This window comes from Myotis nattereri (genome assembly GCF_964212035.1).
Source record: "Myotis nattereri genome assembly, chromosome: 20".
Taxonomy (NCBI): domain Eukaryota; kingdom Metazoa; phylum Chordata; class Mammalia; order Chiroptera; family Vespertilionidae; genus Myotis; species Myotis nattereri.
In genome coordinates this window covers 14,995,538-15,015,709 of record NC_138096.1, presented here as the reverse complement: position 1 = coordinate 15,015,709, position 20,172 = coordinate 14,995,538, and the positions used below count along the sequence as shown (strand labels likewise).

The 20,172-nt window shown below is 41.0% G+C and overlaps 1 protein-coding gene across 8 annotated transcripts in view; it reads right to left on the bottom strand.

Annotated features, from left to right (window-relative positions):
• The window catches only part of CDC42BPA (CDC42 binding protein kinase alpha), a 193,063-nt gene that overhangs the window by 79,503 nt on the left and 93,388 nt on the right, over positions 1–20,172 (bottom strand). For all 8 annotated transcript variants that reach the window (XM_081114445.1, XM_081114446.1, XM_081114447.1 and 5 more), the window contains exons 8-11: positions 18,523–18,771; positions 15,656–15,735; positions 12,938–13,104; positions 3,781–3,903 (exon numbers count right to left, since the gene is read on the bottom strand). In XM_081114445.1, the coding sequence (XP_080970571.1) occupies positions 3,781–3,903; positions 12,938–13,104; positions 15,656–15,735; positions 18,523–18,771 (619 nt within the window). The remainder of the gene's footprint in view (positions 1–3,780; positions 3,904–12,937; positions 13,105–15,655; positions 15,736–18,522; positions 18,772–20,172) is intronic.

Genomic DNA, 20,172 nt, shown 5'->3' with positions numbered 1-20,172 from the left:
TAAAAGACCGTGCTTCTAATAAAATAGTACCTTTAGAACCAGCTAAAAGCTTACAAGGAACAAAACAGAACAAAACCAGCCAAACAAATAAAACAGACAAGTTTTCCTCTCCTGTTGGTTGGCATTAGTGTGCTGATGTTAGTCAAGTCATTATAAAATGATTTTGCTTCTAATACTGTGGTTCTAGATCAGCCGTGGGCAAACTACGGCCCGCGGGCCGGATCCGGCCCATTTGAAATGAATAAAACTAAAAAAAAAAAAGACCGTACCCTTTTATGTAATGATGTTTACTTTGAATTTATATTAGTTCACACAAACACGCCATCCATGCTTTTGTTCCGGCCCTCCGGTCCAGTTTAAGAACCCATTGTGGCCCTCGAGTCAAAAAGTTTGCCCACCCCTGTTCTAGATCATGCAACTTGGTTTCCCTAGTGATGACTGAAGACTAAACTCTGATTTCTGAAAGTAAGTATTTGAAAACCTCTAATTGAGGTCCATTCCTCTATTTTTCAGATGAAAAAACTGAGGCTCGAGGGAATTGAAGAACACGCTGAGGGTCCTATTGCTAAAGGAGTATCACATCTGAGACCAGAATTCTTGCATCAACCTCCCCGATTCAGAAAGTAATATTATTAAATAATGTTTAATATTGCCAGTTAAAAAGATTTGTTATGGAAAAAAAATTATATTTAGTATATGTTTAAATAATATTTAATAAATTGGTATAAAATGTTTCTATTTAAAGAATTGAAGCCATTTAAACAGAAAAATCAAAACATACTCCTTGCTAATTCTGTTCAGGATAGTTTCTGTTCTTTACACCCTTGTTACTCGGAGAGTTACCCCCAGACAAGCAGCACTAGCATCCTCTGGGAGCTTGTTAGAGATGCAGGGTCTCAGGTCTCACTCCAAACCCACTGAATCAGAATCTGCACTCTCACGGGATCACACTGTTTGCAAACTAAAGTATGAGAACCAATGCACAAATGATTGTACATTGTTGAGTTTTATAGCCTCAGTAAATAAAGTAGCATTTATACTACCTTAGTCCCATTAAAGAGTAAATATTTCATTTGTATAGACAAGTCCTATAGCCCAAAATTCACTTAAATGTACCAGTGTCTCACACACTGACTGGTTCAAGATTTCTTAAGTTCCGTAATTGACTACTATTTAGTGCTCTAAAGCTATAGATTTGCTAAAGCTTATTCATCTGAGGTGTTTTGAAAGTCTAAATACTTTTATGGATAGTATAGTTGTTTTTCAAATTTTTGAAAATGTATGTAAAGTTGCATTTTGTAAATTGCAAAGGGGCTAAGACTGGGGCCAGAGGGAGATTAGTACGACAATCAAAGCACCACTCTCCGATCCGCAAGAGCATAATGCCATAGCTTTTCCATTATGTTCTTACTCCTAAAATGATTCCGAACTCCTCTGAGATGAGGTTTTACTTCTAGTCATGGTAGATGTGACATCTATTATTGCCCTACCCATTCACTGTATTTCTCCTTTACCTACATAAGTTAGAAGAGAGAGGTGGGGAGAGGAGGAGAGAGTAGGGAAGATAGACAGAGGAGGGAAAGAATTAGTTTAGGGTTGGAGAGACAGTACATGGAGCCACAAACCACCAACATCAAGGCAATAAAAGAATGGTGTTATAAAGCACATTATAGGTTACAAAAATGTTTTATTAAAAAAACAAAATCCATTCTTCATTTTCTCATAAAAATATTAAATGAGAGTATGAATTTCTTTTGTGTCTACAGATAGTTAAAGATGTATTAAGTGTCCATTATATGGTACCAGGAAACTCTGTCCTACCTTCTTAAAGTCAGAGTATGATGAAGAGAACAGATACTAAAGTGAAATTGTAAATAATTATAAATATACTAGAGGCCCAATGCATGGAATTCGTGCAAGGGGCTTGGCCCCTGCCACCGCTGTGGCTGCCTTGGCCCCCGCCCACTGTGGCTGTGTCCGGAAGAACATCTGGTCTAATTAGCATATTATGCTTTTATTATATAGATTAAAATATTCTAGGAGTTTTAAAATATTGGAAAATGTTGCCACCTGGCCAGTGTGGCTCAATGGTGAGTGAGTACCCATGAACCAGGAGGTCATGATTTGATTCCCAGTCAGGGAACATGCCCAAGTTGCAGGCTCCATCCCCAGTAAGGGCCATGCAGGAGGCTGCCGATCAATGAATCTCTCTCATCATTGATTTTCTATCTCCCTTCTTCTCTGAAATAAATATATTTAAAAAAAGAAAGAAAATGTTGCCATAGTAAAGACATAAAAACCTTTAACAGTGGGAAATTTGTTTACACAAAGGTTTTGCTTAAGAAGTATCTAGAGAAACATTAGATCATATGCCCAGCAAAAACATATCTTAGGAATGAGGGGGGAATTTAAGACATTCTCAGATGAAGAAAAACTAAGAATTTGTTAGCAGGCCCACCTTTTAAAAATGGCTAAAGGAAGCTCTCTAAACAGAAAGCAAACAAGGAACTCAGCAATTTCAGGAAGGAAGGAAGAACATGGCATATAAAAATATGGTAAATACAATTGAATTTTTTTCTTCTCTACAGTTTTCTAAATTACATTTCATGATGGAAGGAAACATTATAAACTTGTCTGATATGCTTCTAAAACATGTGAAGAGGAAATACTTAAAACAATTACATAATGGACAGGGAGAAGAAAGTTATCAACATACAACAAACTGCTCTCTCTCTCTAAACCCACTGAGATCATGGATGACTCTAAACCCTGAGAAAGGTTATTTCACTCAGAACAAATCCAAAGCTCTTAAAACACTCAGTAAGATCTGCTGACCAGGCAAAAGCTCTCTGTCCCCTGTACTTCCCCACCTCGCCTCCTCCCTCCCCCTGCCTGCTCCTCCTACGCCAGCCATGCTCTCCTCTGTGTTTTATCTCAGCTCAAGAGGCTCATCTGACGCTGTGGCCCTGCACTAGCTGGTCCTTCTCCTTGGAACATAAGTTCCCAATGCAAGTGCATGGCTAAGTCCCTATCCATCTTCAAGTTTTTGTTCACGTGTCGCCTTCTCAATGAGGCTTACACCGGGACTACTTAAAATTATAGAACTCATCGTGCACTTGCAACCCTTATTCTGCTCTATTTTTTAAGCTCTTGTCCCTTCTAGAATCCCGAGAGCCTAAAACAACACCTGGTACACACAGTAGGCGCTCAGTAAGTATTTGTTAAATGAATTAAATAAGTAAGTGAATGGATATAATAGGTATATCAAGAATTGTCAAAATTAATTTTCATCTATCTCAGCAATACACTGACTGAAAAATAAGTTACCAAAAAAATAAAATTTCACATGCCTTCATGCCTGCATACATGCAATTCCTTTGTTTGTCCTTCCTCGTGTCTAACACTCTTTCGCCTACTCATACATATACTTTACCAGACAAATTCCAATTAAATATTCCAAACTAATAGGTCTTCCAAAAAGTCATCTTTGTTAACTGAAATCTGGGTGAGGCGCTCCTCCTAGGCACTCTCCATGCACCTACGTCTATTTTTCTGGTAGCCTGTACACATACATGGCAAAAACGATTTGGTGATCTCTCTCCCAGACCAAAATGTGAGCTCCTGAAAGCAGAAACCATTTTTATTTGCTTTCCCTCACTGGCACATAGCCTATACCATATAACACGTAACACATGCAGTATTCAATAAATGTTTTGTGTGTGAGTAGAATATTTTAAAAAGTCTACTAAACTTAATTAATAGTGAATCAAAGAAATTTACCTCTTACTTGTTTCCTTAGTTTTTCAATTTCTTCTTTTAAACTTTTTATTTCTAAATCTTTGCTTGCTGTTAGTGGACCATCAACAGTTGAATACTGCAGAGCTTGGACAGTCTGTGTTGACTCTTTAAAAAAAAGAGAATAAAACAATAAATAAGAAAGCTGGCCATACACTACATTTTCAAAACTAATGGCAATATATACTTCTAGAGAAACCCTTATATAATTCTACTAGTCAAAACATCTATCCACTGAAAATAAGCACATAAACACATTAAAATCAAATCATGAAACTCCACTGTATCCGTCTTTATACAATAACAGAGGCCCGGTGCACGAATTCGTGCACTTGGGTGGGGGTCCCTCAGCCTGGCCTGCGCCCTCTTGCAGTCCGGGAAGCCTCAGGGGATGTCCAACTGACAGCTTAGGCCCGCTCCCTCTGCCGTCAGTTGGGCATCTTTGGCACTGCTGCAGAGGTGAGAGAGGCTCCCGCCACCACTGCTGTGCTCACCAGCCGTGAGCCCGGCTTCTGGCTGAGCAGTGCTTCCCCTCTGGGAGCGCACTGACCACCAGGGGGCAGGTCCTGCATTAAGCGTCTGCCCCTTGGTGGTCGGTGCACATCATAGCAACGGGTCGTTCCGCTGTCGGGCCGAAACCAGCTCCCCGACATCCCCCGAGGGGTCCCTGATTGCAAGAGGGTGCAGGCCAGGCCAAGGGACCACACCAGTGCATGATCGGGGCCAGGGAGGGACGCAGGAGGTTGGCCAACCGGGGAGGGACCATAGAAGGGCTCCAGGGCATGTCCGGCCCATCGCACTCAGTCCCGATCAGCCAGACCCCAGCAGCAAGCTAACTACCGGTCGGAGCATCTGTCCCCTGGTGGTCAGTGCATGTCATAGCGACTGGTCAACTGGTCGACTGCCTGCCCCTGGTGGTCAGTGCACGCCACAGCAAGCGGTTGAGCAGCCTTAGCATACCATTAGCATATTATGCTTTGATTGGTTGAATGGCAACTGGACGACTGGACACTTAGCATATTAGGCTTTTATTATATAGGATACAGAGTAGGGTAAAAGTAGGTTTACATTTGTTTGTATGGAAAATTATACATTAATTAGGAAATAATAACACAAGAATAAACTGTGTTTTGTGTATTCACAACAGTAACCCTACTTTTGCCCACCTGTATGTAGGGCAGTGGCACCATGTAGTAAGTGCTCTGTCAGATGATATACGAAAAACTGAGACTGGTGTATGAAGGAAGGTCTTGGGGGTGTTAATATACAAGATGTAGAACTGCTGGCCTTCCAATTTTTATGCATGAAAGTTGAGAGGCCCACTTACAAGAAACTTTGGCTCATCAGTTTAGTTAAAATAGAGATTATTTATCTTGTGGTTCTAATGAGAGGATGCAAGGTATTAAAGAAGCCTTCATTCTATTGAGTCTTATTCCCAGATAGTATCAAAGATGTGGGAAAAACTTAAAACCACTTATGTCAGAAATGAAATGACTCCTGTCCTAAAATAACCATTCTGCTGCTACCTTATAGAGGGTTCCTAAACAGGAAGACCCTACCTTACCACAAATGTTGTTAGTACAAATCATTACTAATTGCTCTGCATTAGTCACGCACCGTTTAACAACACTGTTCTGAGAAATGCAGCTAGGCAATTTCATCATGTGAATGCCATAGAGAGCACTTACACAAACCTGGACAGTAGACTAATGTAACTGTACGTGCTATATTTTTATGTGACTGGCAGCACAGTAGATCTGTTTACACCAGCATCACCATAAACAGGTAATGTGGTGCTCGGTAACTTTTTGACAGTTATGATGTCACTAAGCCATAGGAATTTTTCAATTCCATTATACTCTTATGGTATCACCATGTTGGCCCATTGTTTACTGAAATGGCATTCCTGTGCATGACTGCATTTATTTATATATTGCTTTATATAACCTGTTACTTATATAACATATTACTTAAATATATTATATATATATTTAGCTCCAAAAAACTGTCACCAACAGAGGACAGAGATTTTCTAATTACTCTTCGCCATCTGTGTAGAGAACATCATCATCATCATGCATAGCTGTCATAAATATTTGTTCATTTGACTTAAAGGTGTTGATCTACACCCAATAACTATTTCTTACATGTTTCTCCACCTTTGGGTTTAAACATGCTAAAGACTGGTGCTTTTTGTATTTATTGTTTTTAAGAGAACATCCTTTGTTTATTTTAAAGACATCTAAGTTGAGAGTAGAAAATGGGGAGATATAAAAATGCCCAATGGACATGTGGAAGCCAGATACAAATGAGATCATACTATATGATACCATTTATATGAAATTCAAGAACAGGTAAAATTAATTACGAGTGAAAAGAATTAAAACAGCATTTACTTCAGAGTGGGGGAAAACAGACTGGCAAAAGGCATGAGGGAACTTTATGCTGCACTACAAATATTTTATACATTGACTGTGGTGTACGTGACATGAATGGACACATATATAAACATTTATGGGGCTTCCACTTAAAAAGAGAGTATCTGCTCACCTTGCTATGTGCATAACACCATTTAAAAATCAAAACAGGGTGACAGCATCACGGTGACCTGGCCGTTCCTCTTTCCTATCTCCTTGGACTTACCACTAATAGGACATCCATACCTAAACAAAAGTGCCTCTGCACGGCACTCCAGTATCCCCCAGGACCCATCCAGCTGCGGATCCAGAGTGGGTGGGTCTGACCTAGCAGGAGGCTACAGAGCCCCAGGAGTCACAGCAGCGGTGACTCCAGGGGGCAGCAGAGACCTTTCTAGCAGACGAGGTGGAAAGTAAAAGTGGGCCTGGCCGCCAGGAGGCTGCAGCTGGAGGAGCCTGTGCTCCTCGGCACCTGCTTCCAGAGGAGAGACCTCGGGGCTGGGGAGGCAAAGGAGAGGGAAGAAAACAGACAAAGAGAACTGCATGTCCTGCTGTGGGCCCACAGACCTCTGGGACGCCCCACCTTGAGGATCCACTCCCCAGGCCGTGAGCACATCCAAAGCCCCAGGTGTTAAGCACACACCTCGCCCTCCCCTGCCACCAGCACATTTAAGCATAATCAAAGTTGTAAGTCAGTAACTTTCAGACAAACCAAAAACGTGTGCTATCGCCACTTTCTGTAAAACAAAAGAAGGGTTTCTGGTTGCCAAGCTATTGAGCTGTTAGAACCAAAGTAAGCCAAGCCTTACCTAAATAAGAAAGAGATTTGCTTCTTCAAATGTGATGACAGAGGCACATTTCATGAAACACTGAAAGAGCACAGTTAATACAAAAAGAAAATGACAATTCTCCAGCAACCAAACTCAAAGACATGGAATGCTGAAATCTGATAAAGAATTCAAAATAGCTGTTATGAAGAAATTAAACAACCTAAAGGAAAACTCAGAAAGGCAATTCAGTGAACTCTGGAATAAAAATAATGAACAGAATAAGTAATTTCCCAAAGATGTTTAAATTAAAAAACCAAGGAAAAATTCTGGAGCTGAAGAACTCAATAAATGAGACGAAGAATGCATTAGAAAGTGCTGGAAATAGAGTAAACCACATGGAAGAGAGAATAGCACTCTGTATGATAGGTATTAGAAATGACTCAGGTGGAAAAGAGAGAATTAATATTTTTAAAAGTGAAGAAAACCTGTAATAGTTATCTGACTCCATCAGAGAAGCCAATATATGAATAATGGGTATACCAGAAGTCCGGGGGGATGGCGGAAGAGAGAATTTAATTAAAGAAATAGTAGATAAGAACTTACCAAGCATGGGGAAAAGAACTAGACATGCAGGTCCACAAAGCTGAGAGAATACTTTACTATCTCAATACAAAAAGACCTTCGAGCCTGGCCGGCCAGCATGGCTCAGTGGTTGAGCATCAACCTATGAAGCAGGTCACAGTTCGATTCCCGGTCAGGGCACATGCCTGGGTTGCCAGCTCGTTCCCCAATGGGGGGCATGCAGGAGGCAGCCGATCAATGATTCTCTCTCATCTCTGATGTTTCTATCTCTCTCCCCCTCTCCTTTCCTCTCTGAAATCAATAAAAATATAAAATTAAAAAAAAACCCTTTAACACACATTAAATAAATTATCAAAGTCAATGACAAAGACCTAATTTTAAGGACAACTAGGGGGGAAACGAAGAACCTACAAAGGAACCCCATTAGGCTATCAGCAGATTTCTCAGAGGAAATTCTATAGTTCAGGAGAAGGTGGAATCACATACTCAAAGTACTGAAAGGTAAAAACTGCCAGCCAGGAATACTCTATCTACATTAAGGAGAAATAGCGGCTTTCCCAGAGAAACAAACGCTGAGTGAGTTCACTGCCAGATCTGCCTTACAAGAAATGCTGAAATGGCCTCTTCAAGCTAAAGTGAGAAGATTAAGGTGACAGTCAGAAGTAGAAAACGAACTCTATTTTAGATTAGTGTTAAACACTTAATTATAGAAAACGCTGAAGGAAAAAAGCATTGAAAATTAACTAAAGCTACTACTATTTGGTAACAAATTCGCACCAAAGAGAAATAATTTGTGACATCAAAAATATAAAAAGGGAGGAGTAAAAGGACAGAACCTTTGTAGGTGAATGAAGATAAAAAGGACTATTTTATCTATGAGATGTTTTATGTAAACCTCATGGTAATCACAAAGCAAAACTATAGAGCATAGACTCAAAACAAAAAAGGGGGTGAGGGGAGAACGAGCATATCACCATGGAAACCCATCAACTTTCAAAGGTGAACAGAAACAGAAGGAAAGAGGGGGGCCCGATGGAGATTCAAAATCACCAGAAGGAAAAAGGATAAAATAATAGTAGTAAGTCCTTACATATCAATAATCACCATGAATGTGAATGGACTGAACTCACCAATCAAAAGGCACAGAGTGGCTGGCTGGACTAGAAAACAAGACCCAACTAGATGCGGCCTGCAGGAGACTCATTTCAGCCTTAAAGGCACATAGAGGCGCAAAGGGCAAGGATAAAGGATGAAGCATGATATGGAATCACCTACATGCACATCAATGAACAGATGGATAAGATGTGGTACACACATGTGATGGGATATTATTCAGCCACGAGAAAGGAAGATATCCTGTCACCTGCGACAACGTGGCTGGACCATGAGGACATTATGCTAAGCTAAGTCAGACTGAGAAAGTAAAGGACTGTATGATGTCACTTTTATGTGAATTTAAAAAGGTCACACTCAAAAAGAATAGGGTAGAGTAGCGGTTACTAGGGTGTGGGGAAGGAGGGATGAGATTGATGGTGTTTAAGGATACAAACTTGCAACGAGTAGTAAATAAGCCACAGAGAGCTAATGCAGGGTGTTAATAATAAAGTACTGTATTTTTATACTATAAGTATGTAATATGATTGAGGTGCTAAGTATCACAACAGAAATGGTATTACAATAACTAAATGTACCAAGTTAACACTATACACCTTAAATTTATTCAATGTTATAGGTCAAATATATTTAATAAAAAAATAAAAACTAACTTGCATGAAAAGGGAGAATAATTTACATGCAGCAACATATTGAAAAAACAAAAAATTGTCTGTTTTATTGATGTCTACAGAGTCTCTCTCTATTGGGCCTCCAAAGCATAAAAGCAAAAGTTTATTATTGTAAAACTTTCTCTTTTAATAGCTACAAGTTTCTTGACTATTGCTGGAAGCCGGTCCATCCTTGCTGCTTGACAGTCGCTGCAGGGAAGAAACATCTGCACAGCATATGTTTTAAGGGACCTGGCGTATATGGCATACTGTTCTTAATATGTTTGCTCCCCTTCTTAGCGCTATGTGTTTTAACCAAGGTCACCTCTCTGAGAAAGGTTGTTTCCCCAGGTAGGGATTTTCCCCTGGAGTTAGGGATTAACAGGACTAAGGAAGGGAATAAATCAGTAAAACCCCTTAACTAAGTGCCAGGCGGGTAGTTAATCACCTTAACTACGAATAATCACGCTTAAGTTACATAATCTTTACTTAGGATAATCTCCTTCAGTTACTTCCTTGTAGCTTAACAGAACAGTAGAGTAGTGACCTTGGAATGGAGATAACAAATGCCCTAACCTTTAGAATAGAATGGATAGGATTAAAATCAAATGGTATAAATACAGATGTAACAGGAGAATAGAGAGAGAACCTGGTGAGAACCTGGCTATGCTGATCAACTGAACGCTGTCTCCGTGTCTTTCCTTCTTCACCAACTCCGTCCACACCTTTGGGAACCCCTGGACCTGCTGGGGCTGGACCCCAACAGACTATTTATATACACACTGTTTCATTTGATGTCACGAAACGAATTAAATAGAATACATTGCAGGTTACATCCTGTATGTTGGAGAAAATAAAGCAGCAAAGCGGGTGAGTGAGTGCTGGGAATGAAGGGAGATTCCATTTTCAATAGAATGGTCAGGAAAGAACTCACTGGGAGGTAGCATTCAAGCAGAGCCTGCAGGAGGTAAGGGGATGAACCACTTGTGTTCATGTGCACACCACAGGAAGAACACTGATGGCAGGACAAGAGCTACAGCCAAGGCCCCGAGGTGGGGATGTGCCTCGTTCGTGGAGAGAAGAGCCAGGAGCCCAGGGTGGCCAGAAAGAAAGAGCAAAGGAGAGAGGAGGAAGGGATGCAGCCAGAAAGGGGAGCTCCAGCTGGATGGTATGTGAACTGAGTTTGAGAGAGAGCGAGGAAGGAACAGTTAGGACGCTATTGCAGGAAGACAGGTGAGAGCTGACGATGATCTGAAACAGGTGGCAACACCACAGGGCGTGGCCAGCAGATTCCAGGCTGACTAGTGGCAAAGCTGCCCTGCTCTGCTGACGGGTCAGACATGAGGTGTGAGAGTGAGAAGGTTAAAGATAACTCTAAGGCTTTAGTTCAGAACAACTCAAATCATGGAGGATTCTGGAGGATTCTAACATTTAGTCATCAAAGAGTGAAGGAGACATCAGCAAATGAGACTGAGAATAACTAGCTTTTAAGAAAAAGACAACCAGGAGATTAAAGTGCCCCACAAGCCAAAAGCAGAAAGAGCTATTCGGAGGGGGGAGTGGTCAAGAGGGTGAAACGCTGATGGGTGACACGATGACCACTGGGAAATGATTGTTGGCTTTTGCAACACAGGGCAGGACAATGGGCTAAGGAAAAAGTAGGACTACTGGGCAGGATTAAGACTCAATTTGAGATCAGTGTTCATGAATGTGAAGTAGTCAGCATGTTGTGTGTTTTAAGTAAACTACCTTCAGCGCAGTTAGAGTGTATGTAACAGGACTGGAGTTCTACCACGGGCATCTGACAAACTAAAAGAGGGCAACAGACTTGAGGGTATAAGGAAGGGTATGATGACAGATGACACAGCATGAGAACTGAGGGCAGAAGAGGAGCCGTGGCGGAGGGACAGAATTGTAGGTGACAGGGGGACTTATAATCTGATAGACAAAGCACCCGAATTAACCTGAAAAAGAATCATATTATATTAAATCTTAGAACATGTATACCTATCTGAATATGGGGTTAAGTTTTCTTAAGTTTCCTTTTCAAGGCCTGTGTGAAGGGACTGAGGTGGTGACTCAGCTGTGAATCCAGCAAGTGGAACCAATAAGCAGGGTCAGACCGACCCATCAGGAGTCAAAACATCATCCCATCAACATCATCTCATTGAAGGACAACAGCTGACGTCTGCGGGCCTCCAAGGCTGCCCGTAGCTGCACTCCGTCCCCGCCTCCCCCTAAACCCCTTCCCCTTTATAGTCCTGTCCCCTGCACCTGCTGTAAGACAGGATCTGAATGCTTGTAAGCGCCCTGTCTCCTTGGGTGGCTGCCTTCTCGATAAACACCTATATGATCCAACCCTGCCTTTGGTATTGGGCACAGTGACAGGCAGCCCAGCCCCACCAGGGTTTTCCAGATAACACAGGTGATGGTGGAAGTAAAGGAATGTTGGAGTGAAGTCACCAGAGGGAGTTCACTAGAAAATTACAAGCAAGAGATTATGTGAGGTTTGCTTGAAGTAGAAATTAATAAAGAATTTTAGATACGGTAATCTCAAGATACCCTGCTATCACGAGAAGGAGTGGAAGAGATACAGTTGGAAGACAAAATCATCCAAGGTAAGGAATTGAGACCAAGAAGTAAGAATATTAAAAGCTTCACCAACGTGCATCTGATTTTTCTTTGTTAATCCTCACCTGAGGATATTTTTTCCATTGCTTCTCAGAGAGAGTGAAAGGAGGTTGGGGAAGAGAGAGAGAGAGAGAAACATCAACGTGAAAGAGTCACATCAACTGGTTGCTTCCTGCATGCACCCTGGCAGGGGCAGGGAGCGAACCTGCAACTTAGGTACGAGGCCTTGACCAGGAATAGAACCCTTCAGTCCCTGCACTGACGCTCTAACTCAGGGGTCCTCAAACTATGGCCCGCGGGCCATATGCAAATACAAATATTGTGTTTGTTCCCGTTTTGTTTTTTTACTTCAAAATAAGATATGTGCAGTGTGCATAGGAATTTGTTCATTGTTTTTTTTTTTAAACTATAGTCCGGCCCTCCAACGGTCTGAGGGAGAGTGAACTGGCCCCCTGTTTAAAAAGTTTGAGGACCCCCTGCTCTAACTACTGAACCACACCAGTCAGAGAACCAAGGTGCATTTTAAAATCATCAAATATTACACACTACTCATGTTGTACAGAATGACAGTTTGCTAAGAGCTAGAACTTTTAAAAGCTGAGGAAATAGAATAGGAAAAGCAATATAACATGTTTTACTAGGATGAGAAGGGTTTCTTTTTTCCTAGTAGTCCCATTTTCCTCTCCCCAGAGACATTTATTCCCACACATTTTTATAGTGTGTGTGTGTACGTGTGTGTATGTGTGTTTATACATGTACATACATACACCTGTGGAAACAAATGCCATTTTGTTTACTCTTAATTTTGTGCCTTTACATAAACATTATACTGTATTCTCCATAAATTTCAACAACTTAATTTTTTTCTACTTAATAAAAAAACTTTTTTCAAGATAAAACCACCACTTATAAAGAACAGTTCCTAACACTGTGAGTCCACCTCAAAAAAGGAAAAATGTTATCTTTAAAATATATTTACCTTGAAGCTTTCTACTAAGTTCAAGCTTTTCCTGTTCAAGGCGTTTAATCCTTCTTTCATAAGCTTCGGTGGCTAAGTTGTTGTCTAGAGTCCTCTGAACATTAGCATCGAGGTCCAGAGAAGGGGGAGCAGCTGTCACTCTTAAGCAGCTCCGATCAGAAAGAACACTGGAGAAGAGACAACGAGGTGGGTTCACACTGAACAGCAACCCCATCACCCTGTGGAACACGGACCTGCACATCCAGTTACCGCCAGCCATCTACAATGACTGCAAAACACTTCTTTTTCCAAAATCAGCATAAACGACTTTTTAGAAGCATTTTTAAAAATGGAAACTTAAATTGCCCAAATTACCCTGTATTTCTTTTAATAAACAAAAAATTATAAAATGACGTTCGCTGCAGGGTTATTGGTAGCTTGAAACGATGTAACCATCAATGTGAATTACTAGTCAAAAGCACCACCCAAGGGCCCCTTCGCTGGAATTGGGAATTCAAAGGTGAAATGCTTTCTTTAATGCAATGCAATTAGAAAAAAAACTATTTGAAGTCCTGGACACTCAGCAGTGAGCAAAACAAAACTTGCCCAATGTGGAGCTTATATTCCAGTGACAAAAATAAATGGATAAATAAGTAAAATATTCAGTACATTAGATAATGTTAAATGCTAAGGAGAAAACAAGAGCAGGAAGGGAAGAAATGAAGGTTTGAGCGGGAGAAAATAAAAATTTAGGTAAAGTGGTCAGGAAAGTCATCACTCAGAAAGTAACTCGGAATAAAGTTCACAGAGGGAGAGAGGGACTCTAGGAATATCGGGAGAAGTATTCCAGCTCCGTGGAATAGAAGTGCAAAAGCCCTGAAACAAGAGGATGACTGGCATGTTCCTGGGCCAGGAAGGAGACCTGTGTGGCTGGAGTGGAATGAGCAAGGGGAACAGTAGTAGTAGACACAATCAGGGAAGATTTGGAGTTAAGATATAAAGTAACCAGAGGTGGGGACAGTCCTAAAGGGGGGAATGACATGTTCCGACTTAACTTTTAGCAGGACCACTCAGACAGGTTCAGAGAAAATAAGAACCCAAGTTGTGAACATTTGAAGTAGGTGGTTAAGAGATTTTAAATAGAAGAGAGGAAAGAGGTCTCAGGCTGGAGGTACACAGTAGGAGCATCATAAGTACCTGAGAGAGCACCCGAGTATCAGTGGAAAGATCCAAAGATGAAGCTATGGGACAAGGGGGCAGCAGATGTGGGATGAGAGGGTGTGGCCAGAAAGATAAGGACAAATCAGGCAAGTGCCCTGGAAGCTAAGAGAAGAGTGTGTTTTAATGGGAAGGAAACATGACAAATAAAATGAGACTGAGCAACTAAGACCAAGAAATTATCATTAGCCCGGCTGGCATGGCTCCGTGGTTGAGCTTCAAACCCTGACCAAGAGGTCCCGGTTCGATTCCCGGTCAAGGCACATGCCTGGGTTGCAGGCTCAATCCCCTAGTGGAGGGCGTGGAGGAGGCAGTTGATCAATGACGTTTCTCTCTCTATCCCTCTCCCTTCCTCTCTCTCTAAAAATCAATAAAAACATATTTTTTTAAAAAAAGAAATGATCATTAAATTTAGCAACATGGAGGTCAGAGGTGACATCAACAAAAGCAGCTTGCAAAGTTGACTGGGGTGGTGTCAGAAAGAATAGAATGAGAAAAAAAAATCGCCAAATATAGACAACAGCTGGAAGTAATTTTGCTATAATGTGGAGATGAGAAATGGGTAAAGAAAGTGGTATGAAGAGACGTTACACTCTGCTTTAAGATGGGAGAGAAAACCTGCATGTCTATGGGCTCATGTGAATGCTCTGATTATGCCAATGACACAGAAAGGGAAAAACTTGTAACAGCAAGCAAGAGGGGACGGAGGGACTCGGAGTCCAGGCCTAGAAAGAAGAAGATAAGGGTCCAGAGGTCTGCAGGTGGTAAATGTGATGGGCGCTACGGAAGTTATCTACTCTTAGTCAAAGAGAAGAGAGATCGCCAGCTGAGAGTGCGGATGACAGAGGTTTTAGAGGAACATCTGCAATGTGAAACAGACACGGAGGAGAGCGGAAGGGGGGGCTACACTAGGGTGACACAGCACAGGTGCCATGCAGTAAGAAGGGAGGTGGCCATGCAGCTGGAGGTTGGTAATCATGACCTTAGAGACCAGTAAGAATGGTCACAGATTTTTTTTCTAGACACTGAACTGCACAGGTACAGGCAGTAATAATGAGTGTCAACTTAGCAAAACTAGCGTAACAAAGTGAGATAGCTAAGGAATTGAGGGAGCACTTATAAGGAGTGATGATAATTATTGTCCTTGAAATGTAAACTGCGTAAGGAGTAAAAAGAAGATATGAGTGGAATGAGGGTCAGAGCAAAGATGGCTAGGATGAATGAGCTGAAAGTGCTGATTCTTGACACCTAGAGAAAATTTATTCAATAGCAAGGGGACTCCTCGAATTCCTGCCCCATTGTTAATAGTTAGATTTCTGGGCTAACTGTTCTTTCTCCTCCAAAATGAGTTATGATTCTTCTATGTTCTTTTCCTTTTGAAATATTTAACTTATTCCAGCAGTAGCTTCACCATTTTTAAATTTTTTGATTTACAAAGTTGTTTTATACATTATCAATTTTTAAACAACTCATTTTAATTTGCTTTAAATTGTCCAAATTATGTTAACTTTTCAAACTTACCAGCTACTAGTATAGGTAAAACCAACAAATGGCAGGTGGTGGCCAGAAAATGCAGTATGTGTTGGTGGGGGCATCGTTTCCTATAGGAGATAAAAGCTTCTGGTGAGAAATAAATAACTATGACCTGTAGGTTGGACTATAAATATTAACTGTCAATAGGCAATATGTGACTGTTCAATTTAGAAATACTGAAAAGTTTGGAACAGCTATTTAGGTGACATAATATTTAGACCATAAACACTGCTATTGTAAAATTCTAATAAAATGAAAATAAAGTCTGATATTGAATACAGTCATTTTTCATGAGGTCCATATTTGCCAATTTGCCTGGTCACTAAAATTTATCTGTAACCCAATCAATATTCGCAGCACTTTAGCACAGTGGTCTCCAACCCTTCGACCTCACAGACCACCGGCGTCTGTGGACCACCAGCTGGCGACCGCGGCTTTAGCAGACAGGTACAGAGCAAAGGAAAGTCCAGGCTTCCCTACACACACGTCCCCAGCTGGAACTGAATAAGGGATGCTCGCCTTCTACTTCATCCCTCAGACTGTAAGCAAGTGTTCTTTGCAGGGTCTAAGTGCATCATGCTTTCCACATTTTTGTGCCTTTTATGGGTGCTTTTGCTGTTAAACTGGCCCCCAAGCATAGTACTCAAGTGCCGTCTTTTGTTCCTAAACAAGAAGGCTGTGTGAGGAGTCTCACCAAAAAATGTGTTAGATAAGCTTCATTCAGGCATGAGTTACAGAGCTGTTGGCTGTGAGTCCAGTGTTAATTAACCAACAATATCTACTAAATATTAAGGTATCTTGAAACAGGAACACACATAAAACAAGGTTATGTATTTATCGGTTGACGAAAATGTTGACCACAGGCTCACAGGAACCTAACCCTACCTTCCCCTAGGGGCAATGGCTCAACATTCACTATTAGAGTGTTTACAGCAACTTTACTGAACATAACTATTAAGTAATCAGAATTGATTTAATTAGGAATGACTCACAATTTCTGTTAGCAGTAAATATAGTTCCTGTAATAAAACACTGATGAGGAAAAGTCTATTTAATTCTTTTGTTGTGAGGCTGAGAAAGGCAAGTATAAGAGAGGTTCTTTTTTTTTATTGAATTTATTGAGGTGACACTGGTTAATAAAGCTATATAGGCTTCAGGTGTACAATTCTATAATACATCCTCTGTATATTGTGTTGTGTGCTCACTACCCCAAGTCAAGTCTCCTATCACCGCTGATCCCCCCATTACCTCCTCTATCCCCTTATCCCCCTTTCCACCTCTGATAATGACCATATTGTTGTCTGAAGTGTTTTTGTGTTTATTATTATTACTAGAGGCCCGGTGCACAAAATTCATGCACTGGGGGCGGGGGGAGGGCGGGGGTGTCCCTCAGCCCAGCCTGTACCCTCTCCAATCCAGGACCCCTCGGGGGATGTTTAGGATCGGGCCTAAATCGGCAGTCAGACATCCCTCTCACAATCCGGGACTGCTGGCTCCCAACTGCTCGCTTGCCTGCCTGCCTGCCTGCCCCTAACCACTTCTGCCTGCCAGCCTGATCACCCCTAACCACTCTCCTGCCAGCTTTATCAACGCCTAACTACTCCCTTGCCGGCCCGATCACCCCCAACTGCCCTCTCCTGCCATCTTGTGGCTGTGGGCACCACCATCTTTGAGGGCGGGGCAGTCAATTAGCATATTCCCTCCTTATTTGCGAAGGTGTGGGGGTCAGTGAGCATATTCCCTCTTTATTAGATAGGATTCCCTTCACCTTTGCACCCAGCTCCCCAGTATTCCCCCACCCCCAACAGCTGTCAGTCCGCTCTCTGTATCTATGAGTCTGTTTCTATTTTGTTTATTTCTTTACTTTGTTCACTAGATTTCACATATAAGTGAAGTCATCAGTACTTGTCTTTCTCTTATCTGCCCTGAATATGGTACTTACTGAACAGTGTAAAATGATATAAAATTAATATAAAAATCTTAGGGCAGAATTAAAACCATAAAAATTAATTGAATTAAAACAAAAAGTCAATTAAAAAGGCTAAAAATGCAAAAAACAACAATTTTATGTTCTTAGTTTTATAAATTCTAATTTGATAAAACATAATGGTTTAGGGCAGAGGTTGACAAACTATGCTGGCCTGTTTTAGTACTTCACACAGCTAAAAATGGTTGAGTATTTGGCTAACCTGCTGGTCTGCCAGTAGCCTCAAACACGGCTACAACCTCAGGATAGTAAGGCTGTAGATTCCTTTACCCATTCATTTCCTACCAAGTTTGCCGTTTCTAGTGGCAATACCACTGGGCATGGGTTATTTAGCTCCAAATCCAGGCAGCCCCCTGGGCAGCAAAGCTGCTGGGTGTATAAGGAGCTGCAAGCTAGCAGCTCTCCTGCCCCACCCAAGCTGAGGTGGGGGGCGGGGGGGGGGGGGGGGAGGGGGAGGCAGCTGTTTTTAAGCAAGTTCAGTGGTTTTTCATGAATAGGTGCTTCTCAATTTTTTACCTTGGATTAATGTGTCAAGCCCCGAAATGGTTAACAATTTTATCTAATTTCATAGTGGAATTTAAGGAGAGATTTGCCATCATGAAGTTCACTTTTTTAAGCATCTAATTTGTCCTCTTCTTAGGAAACGTAAAGACGTAACTAATCTAATAAGTAAACCTTTGCATTTTGACTTTGCTCCTAGTCATGAATAACTATGTTGGCGTCAGTACACTCTCTTGATTTCTTGAATCTGTGAATAAATACTAGAAGCCACAACTATCTGACTGATGGCTGATAAGGTGGTCCATAAAGCTGCTTCAGAACCATGTTAAAAAGAAACAGGGACAGATCTTCACAACGTCATACTCACTGAATTCTTTAAACAGTCATCATCCACGTCAAAGTTCGATGTGTCTGTTGGGCTACTGACTTCTGGAATATAAGGTGCTTCACAGTTTTGAATATTATCCCAATCAATTCCACTGAAAAATGGGTGTTTCTTAAAATCTTCTATTCCGTTTTGACCAAGTCGATGTTCTCTGCTACAGATGAGCCTGCGAATAAGATCCTTGGCATTTTCAGACACATCTGTCAGCTGAGGTGGAAACTGAAACCTCTCCTATACAGAGAGTAATGGAAACACATTATAAATCACCATTTAACTTACTATAAGGAGGTTAACATTTATTTTCTTGAAAATGCATTTTCTTTTCAAAATATCTCTAAGAGTATACTGATACAAGGTACAGACACTGAAGAAAATATGGGAATAAGTGAGAAAAGAATGTCTTCCTAAACAATTTTAATTTCATGTGTGACTAAGTCATACATTCACTGTAGTAAGAATAAATTAAATGCTAAAATACCTTAAACTGCTGTCAGAATCAAGAGAATTCATTAAAAATAGAATTTGCCTGGATATTTCAAGAGTACAAAGGGTTCATACAAGTCACATACTAATGATTAATAATAACCATTTTTTTAAAATGGAACATGTACTTGACACTATTAAAAGTGCTTTCCTCATTTAATCCTCACAGCAACCCTCTAAGCCGTAGGGGGGTAAGCAGAAGGTGCTTATTATTGTCCTAATTTTTACAGAGGAGGAAACTAGGGCACAGAACTCAAGCAACTGGCTCAAGGCCACAGGCTGGTAAATGGCAGAGCTGGGATTTGACCTGAAACTGTCTTGACTCCAGCATCTGTGTTCTTAACCATCATGTTATAGTACAATGACTCCCCTCTGAAATGCTTTCATGCTTTCTACAGCTCTGTAGCTATTCACTGTCTTTCAACTCGTCACCACTATTTACCAGATTATCTTTGCAACCAGGTAGAAGAGCATAAATTCTATAAAACTGGTTTATATATGTGTGAAGCAAGTAATCATAAATGTGTCAGTAGAACCAAGTAAAAAGAATAGATTATCACTCCCTTTATGGAATACTCCTAGTCACAATCCAAGTGTTTGCAATTTCTCACAATTTTCTGAGACCGATCAATCTATTTCCATTTAACTTGGTATTAAGTGGATTAAAGTTTTATTAATTCACTCCTGTTGTGCATCTGGATTATTTTCAATATTTGGTGATCATAAATAATAGTAGAATAGGTATTCTGGTACATACACCTTTATTCTAGTGAAGATTTCCTGAGGGTAGATTACTGCAGCCGAAGTTGGTCAATCAAAAGTTCCAAACATTTAATCAACCAAAGACCTTTTATCCATAACCCATGGACACAGACAATAGGGTGGTGAAGGCCTGGGGCGGGGGCATGGGAGGGCTGGAGGTGGGGGCAGATTGGAGGAGGTCAATGGGGAAAAAAGGGGACATATGTAATACTTTCAACAATAAAGATTTTTTTAAAAAGTCCCAACCATTTTTAAAGACTCTAGATGCAATCTTATAAACTTCTTGACGGAAAGGTTACATCAATTTATATTCTTATCAATAATGTCCATCTAGCCCAGCTGGCATGGCTCAGGGGTTGAGCGTTGACCTATGAACCAGGAAGTCAT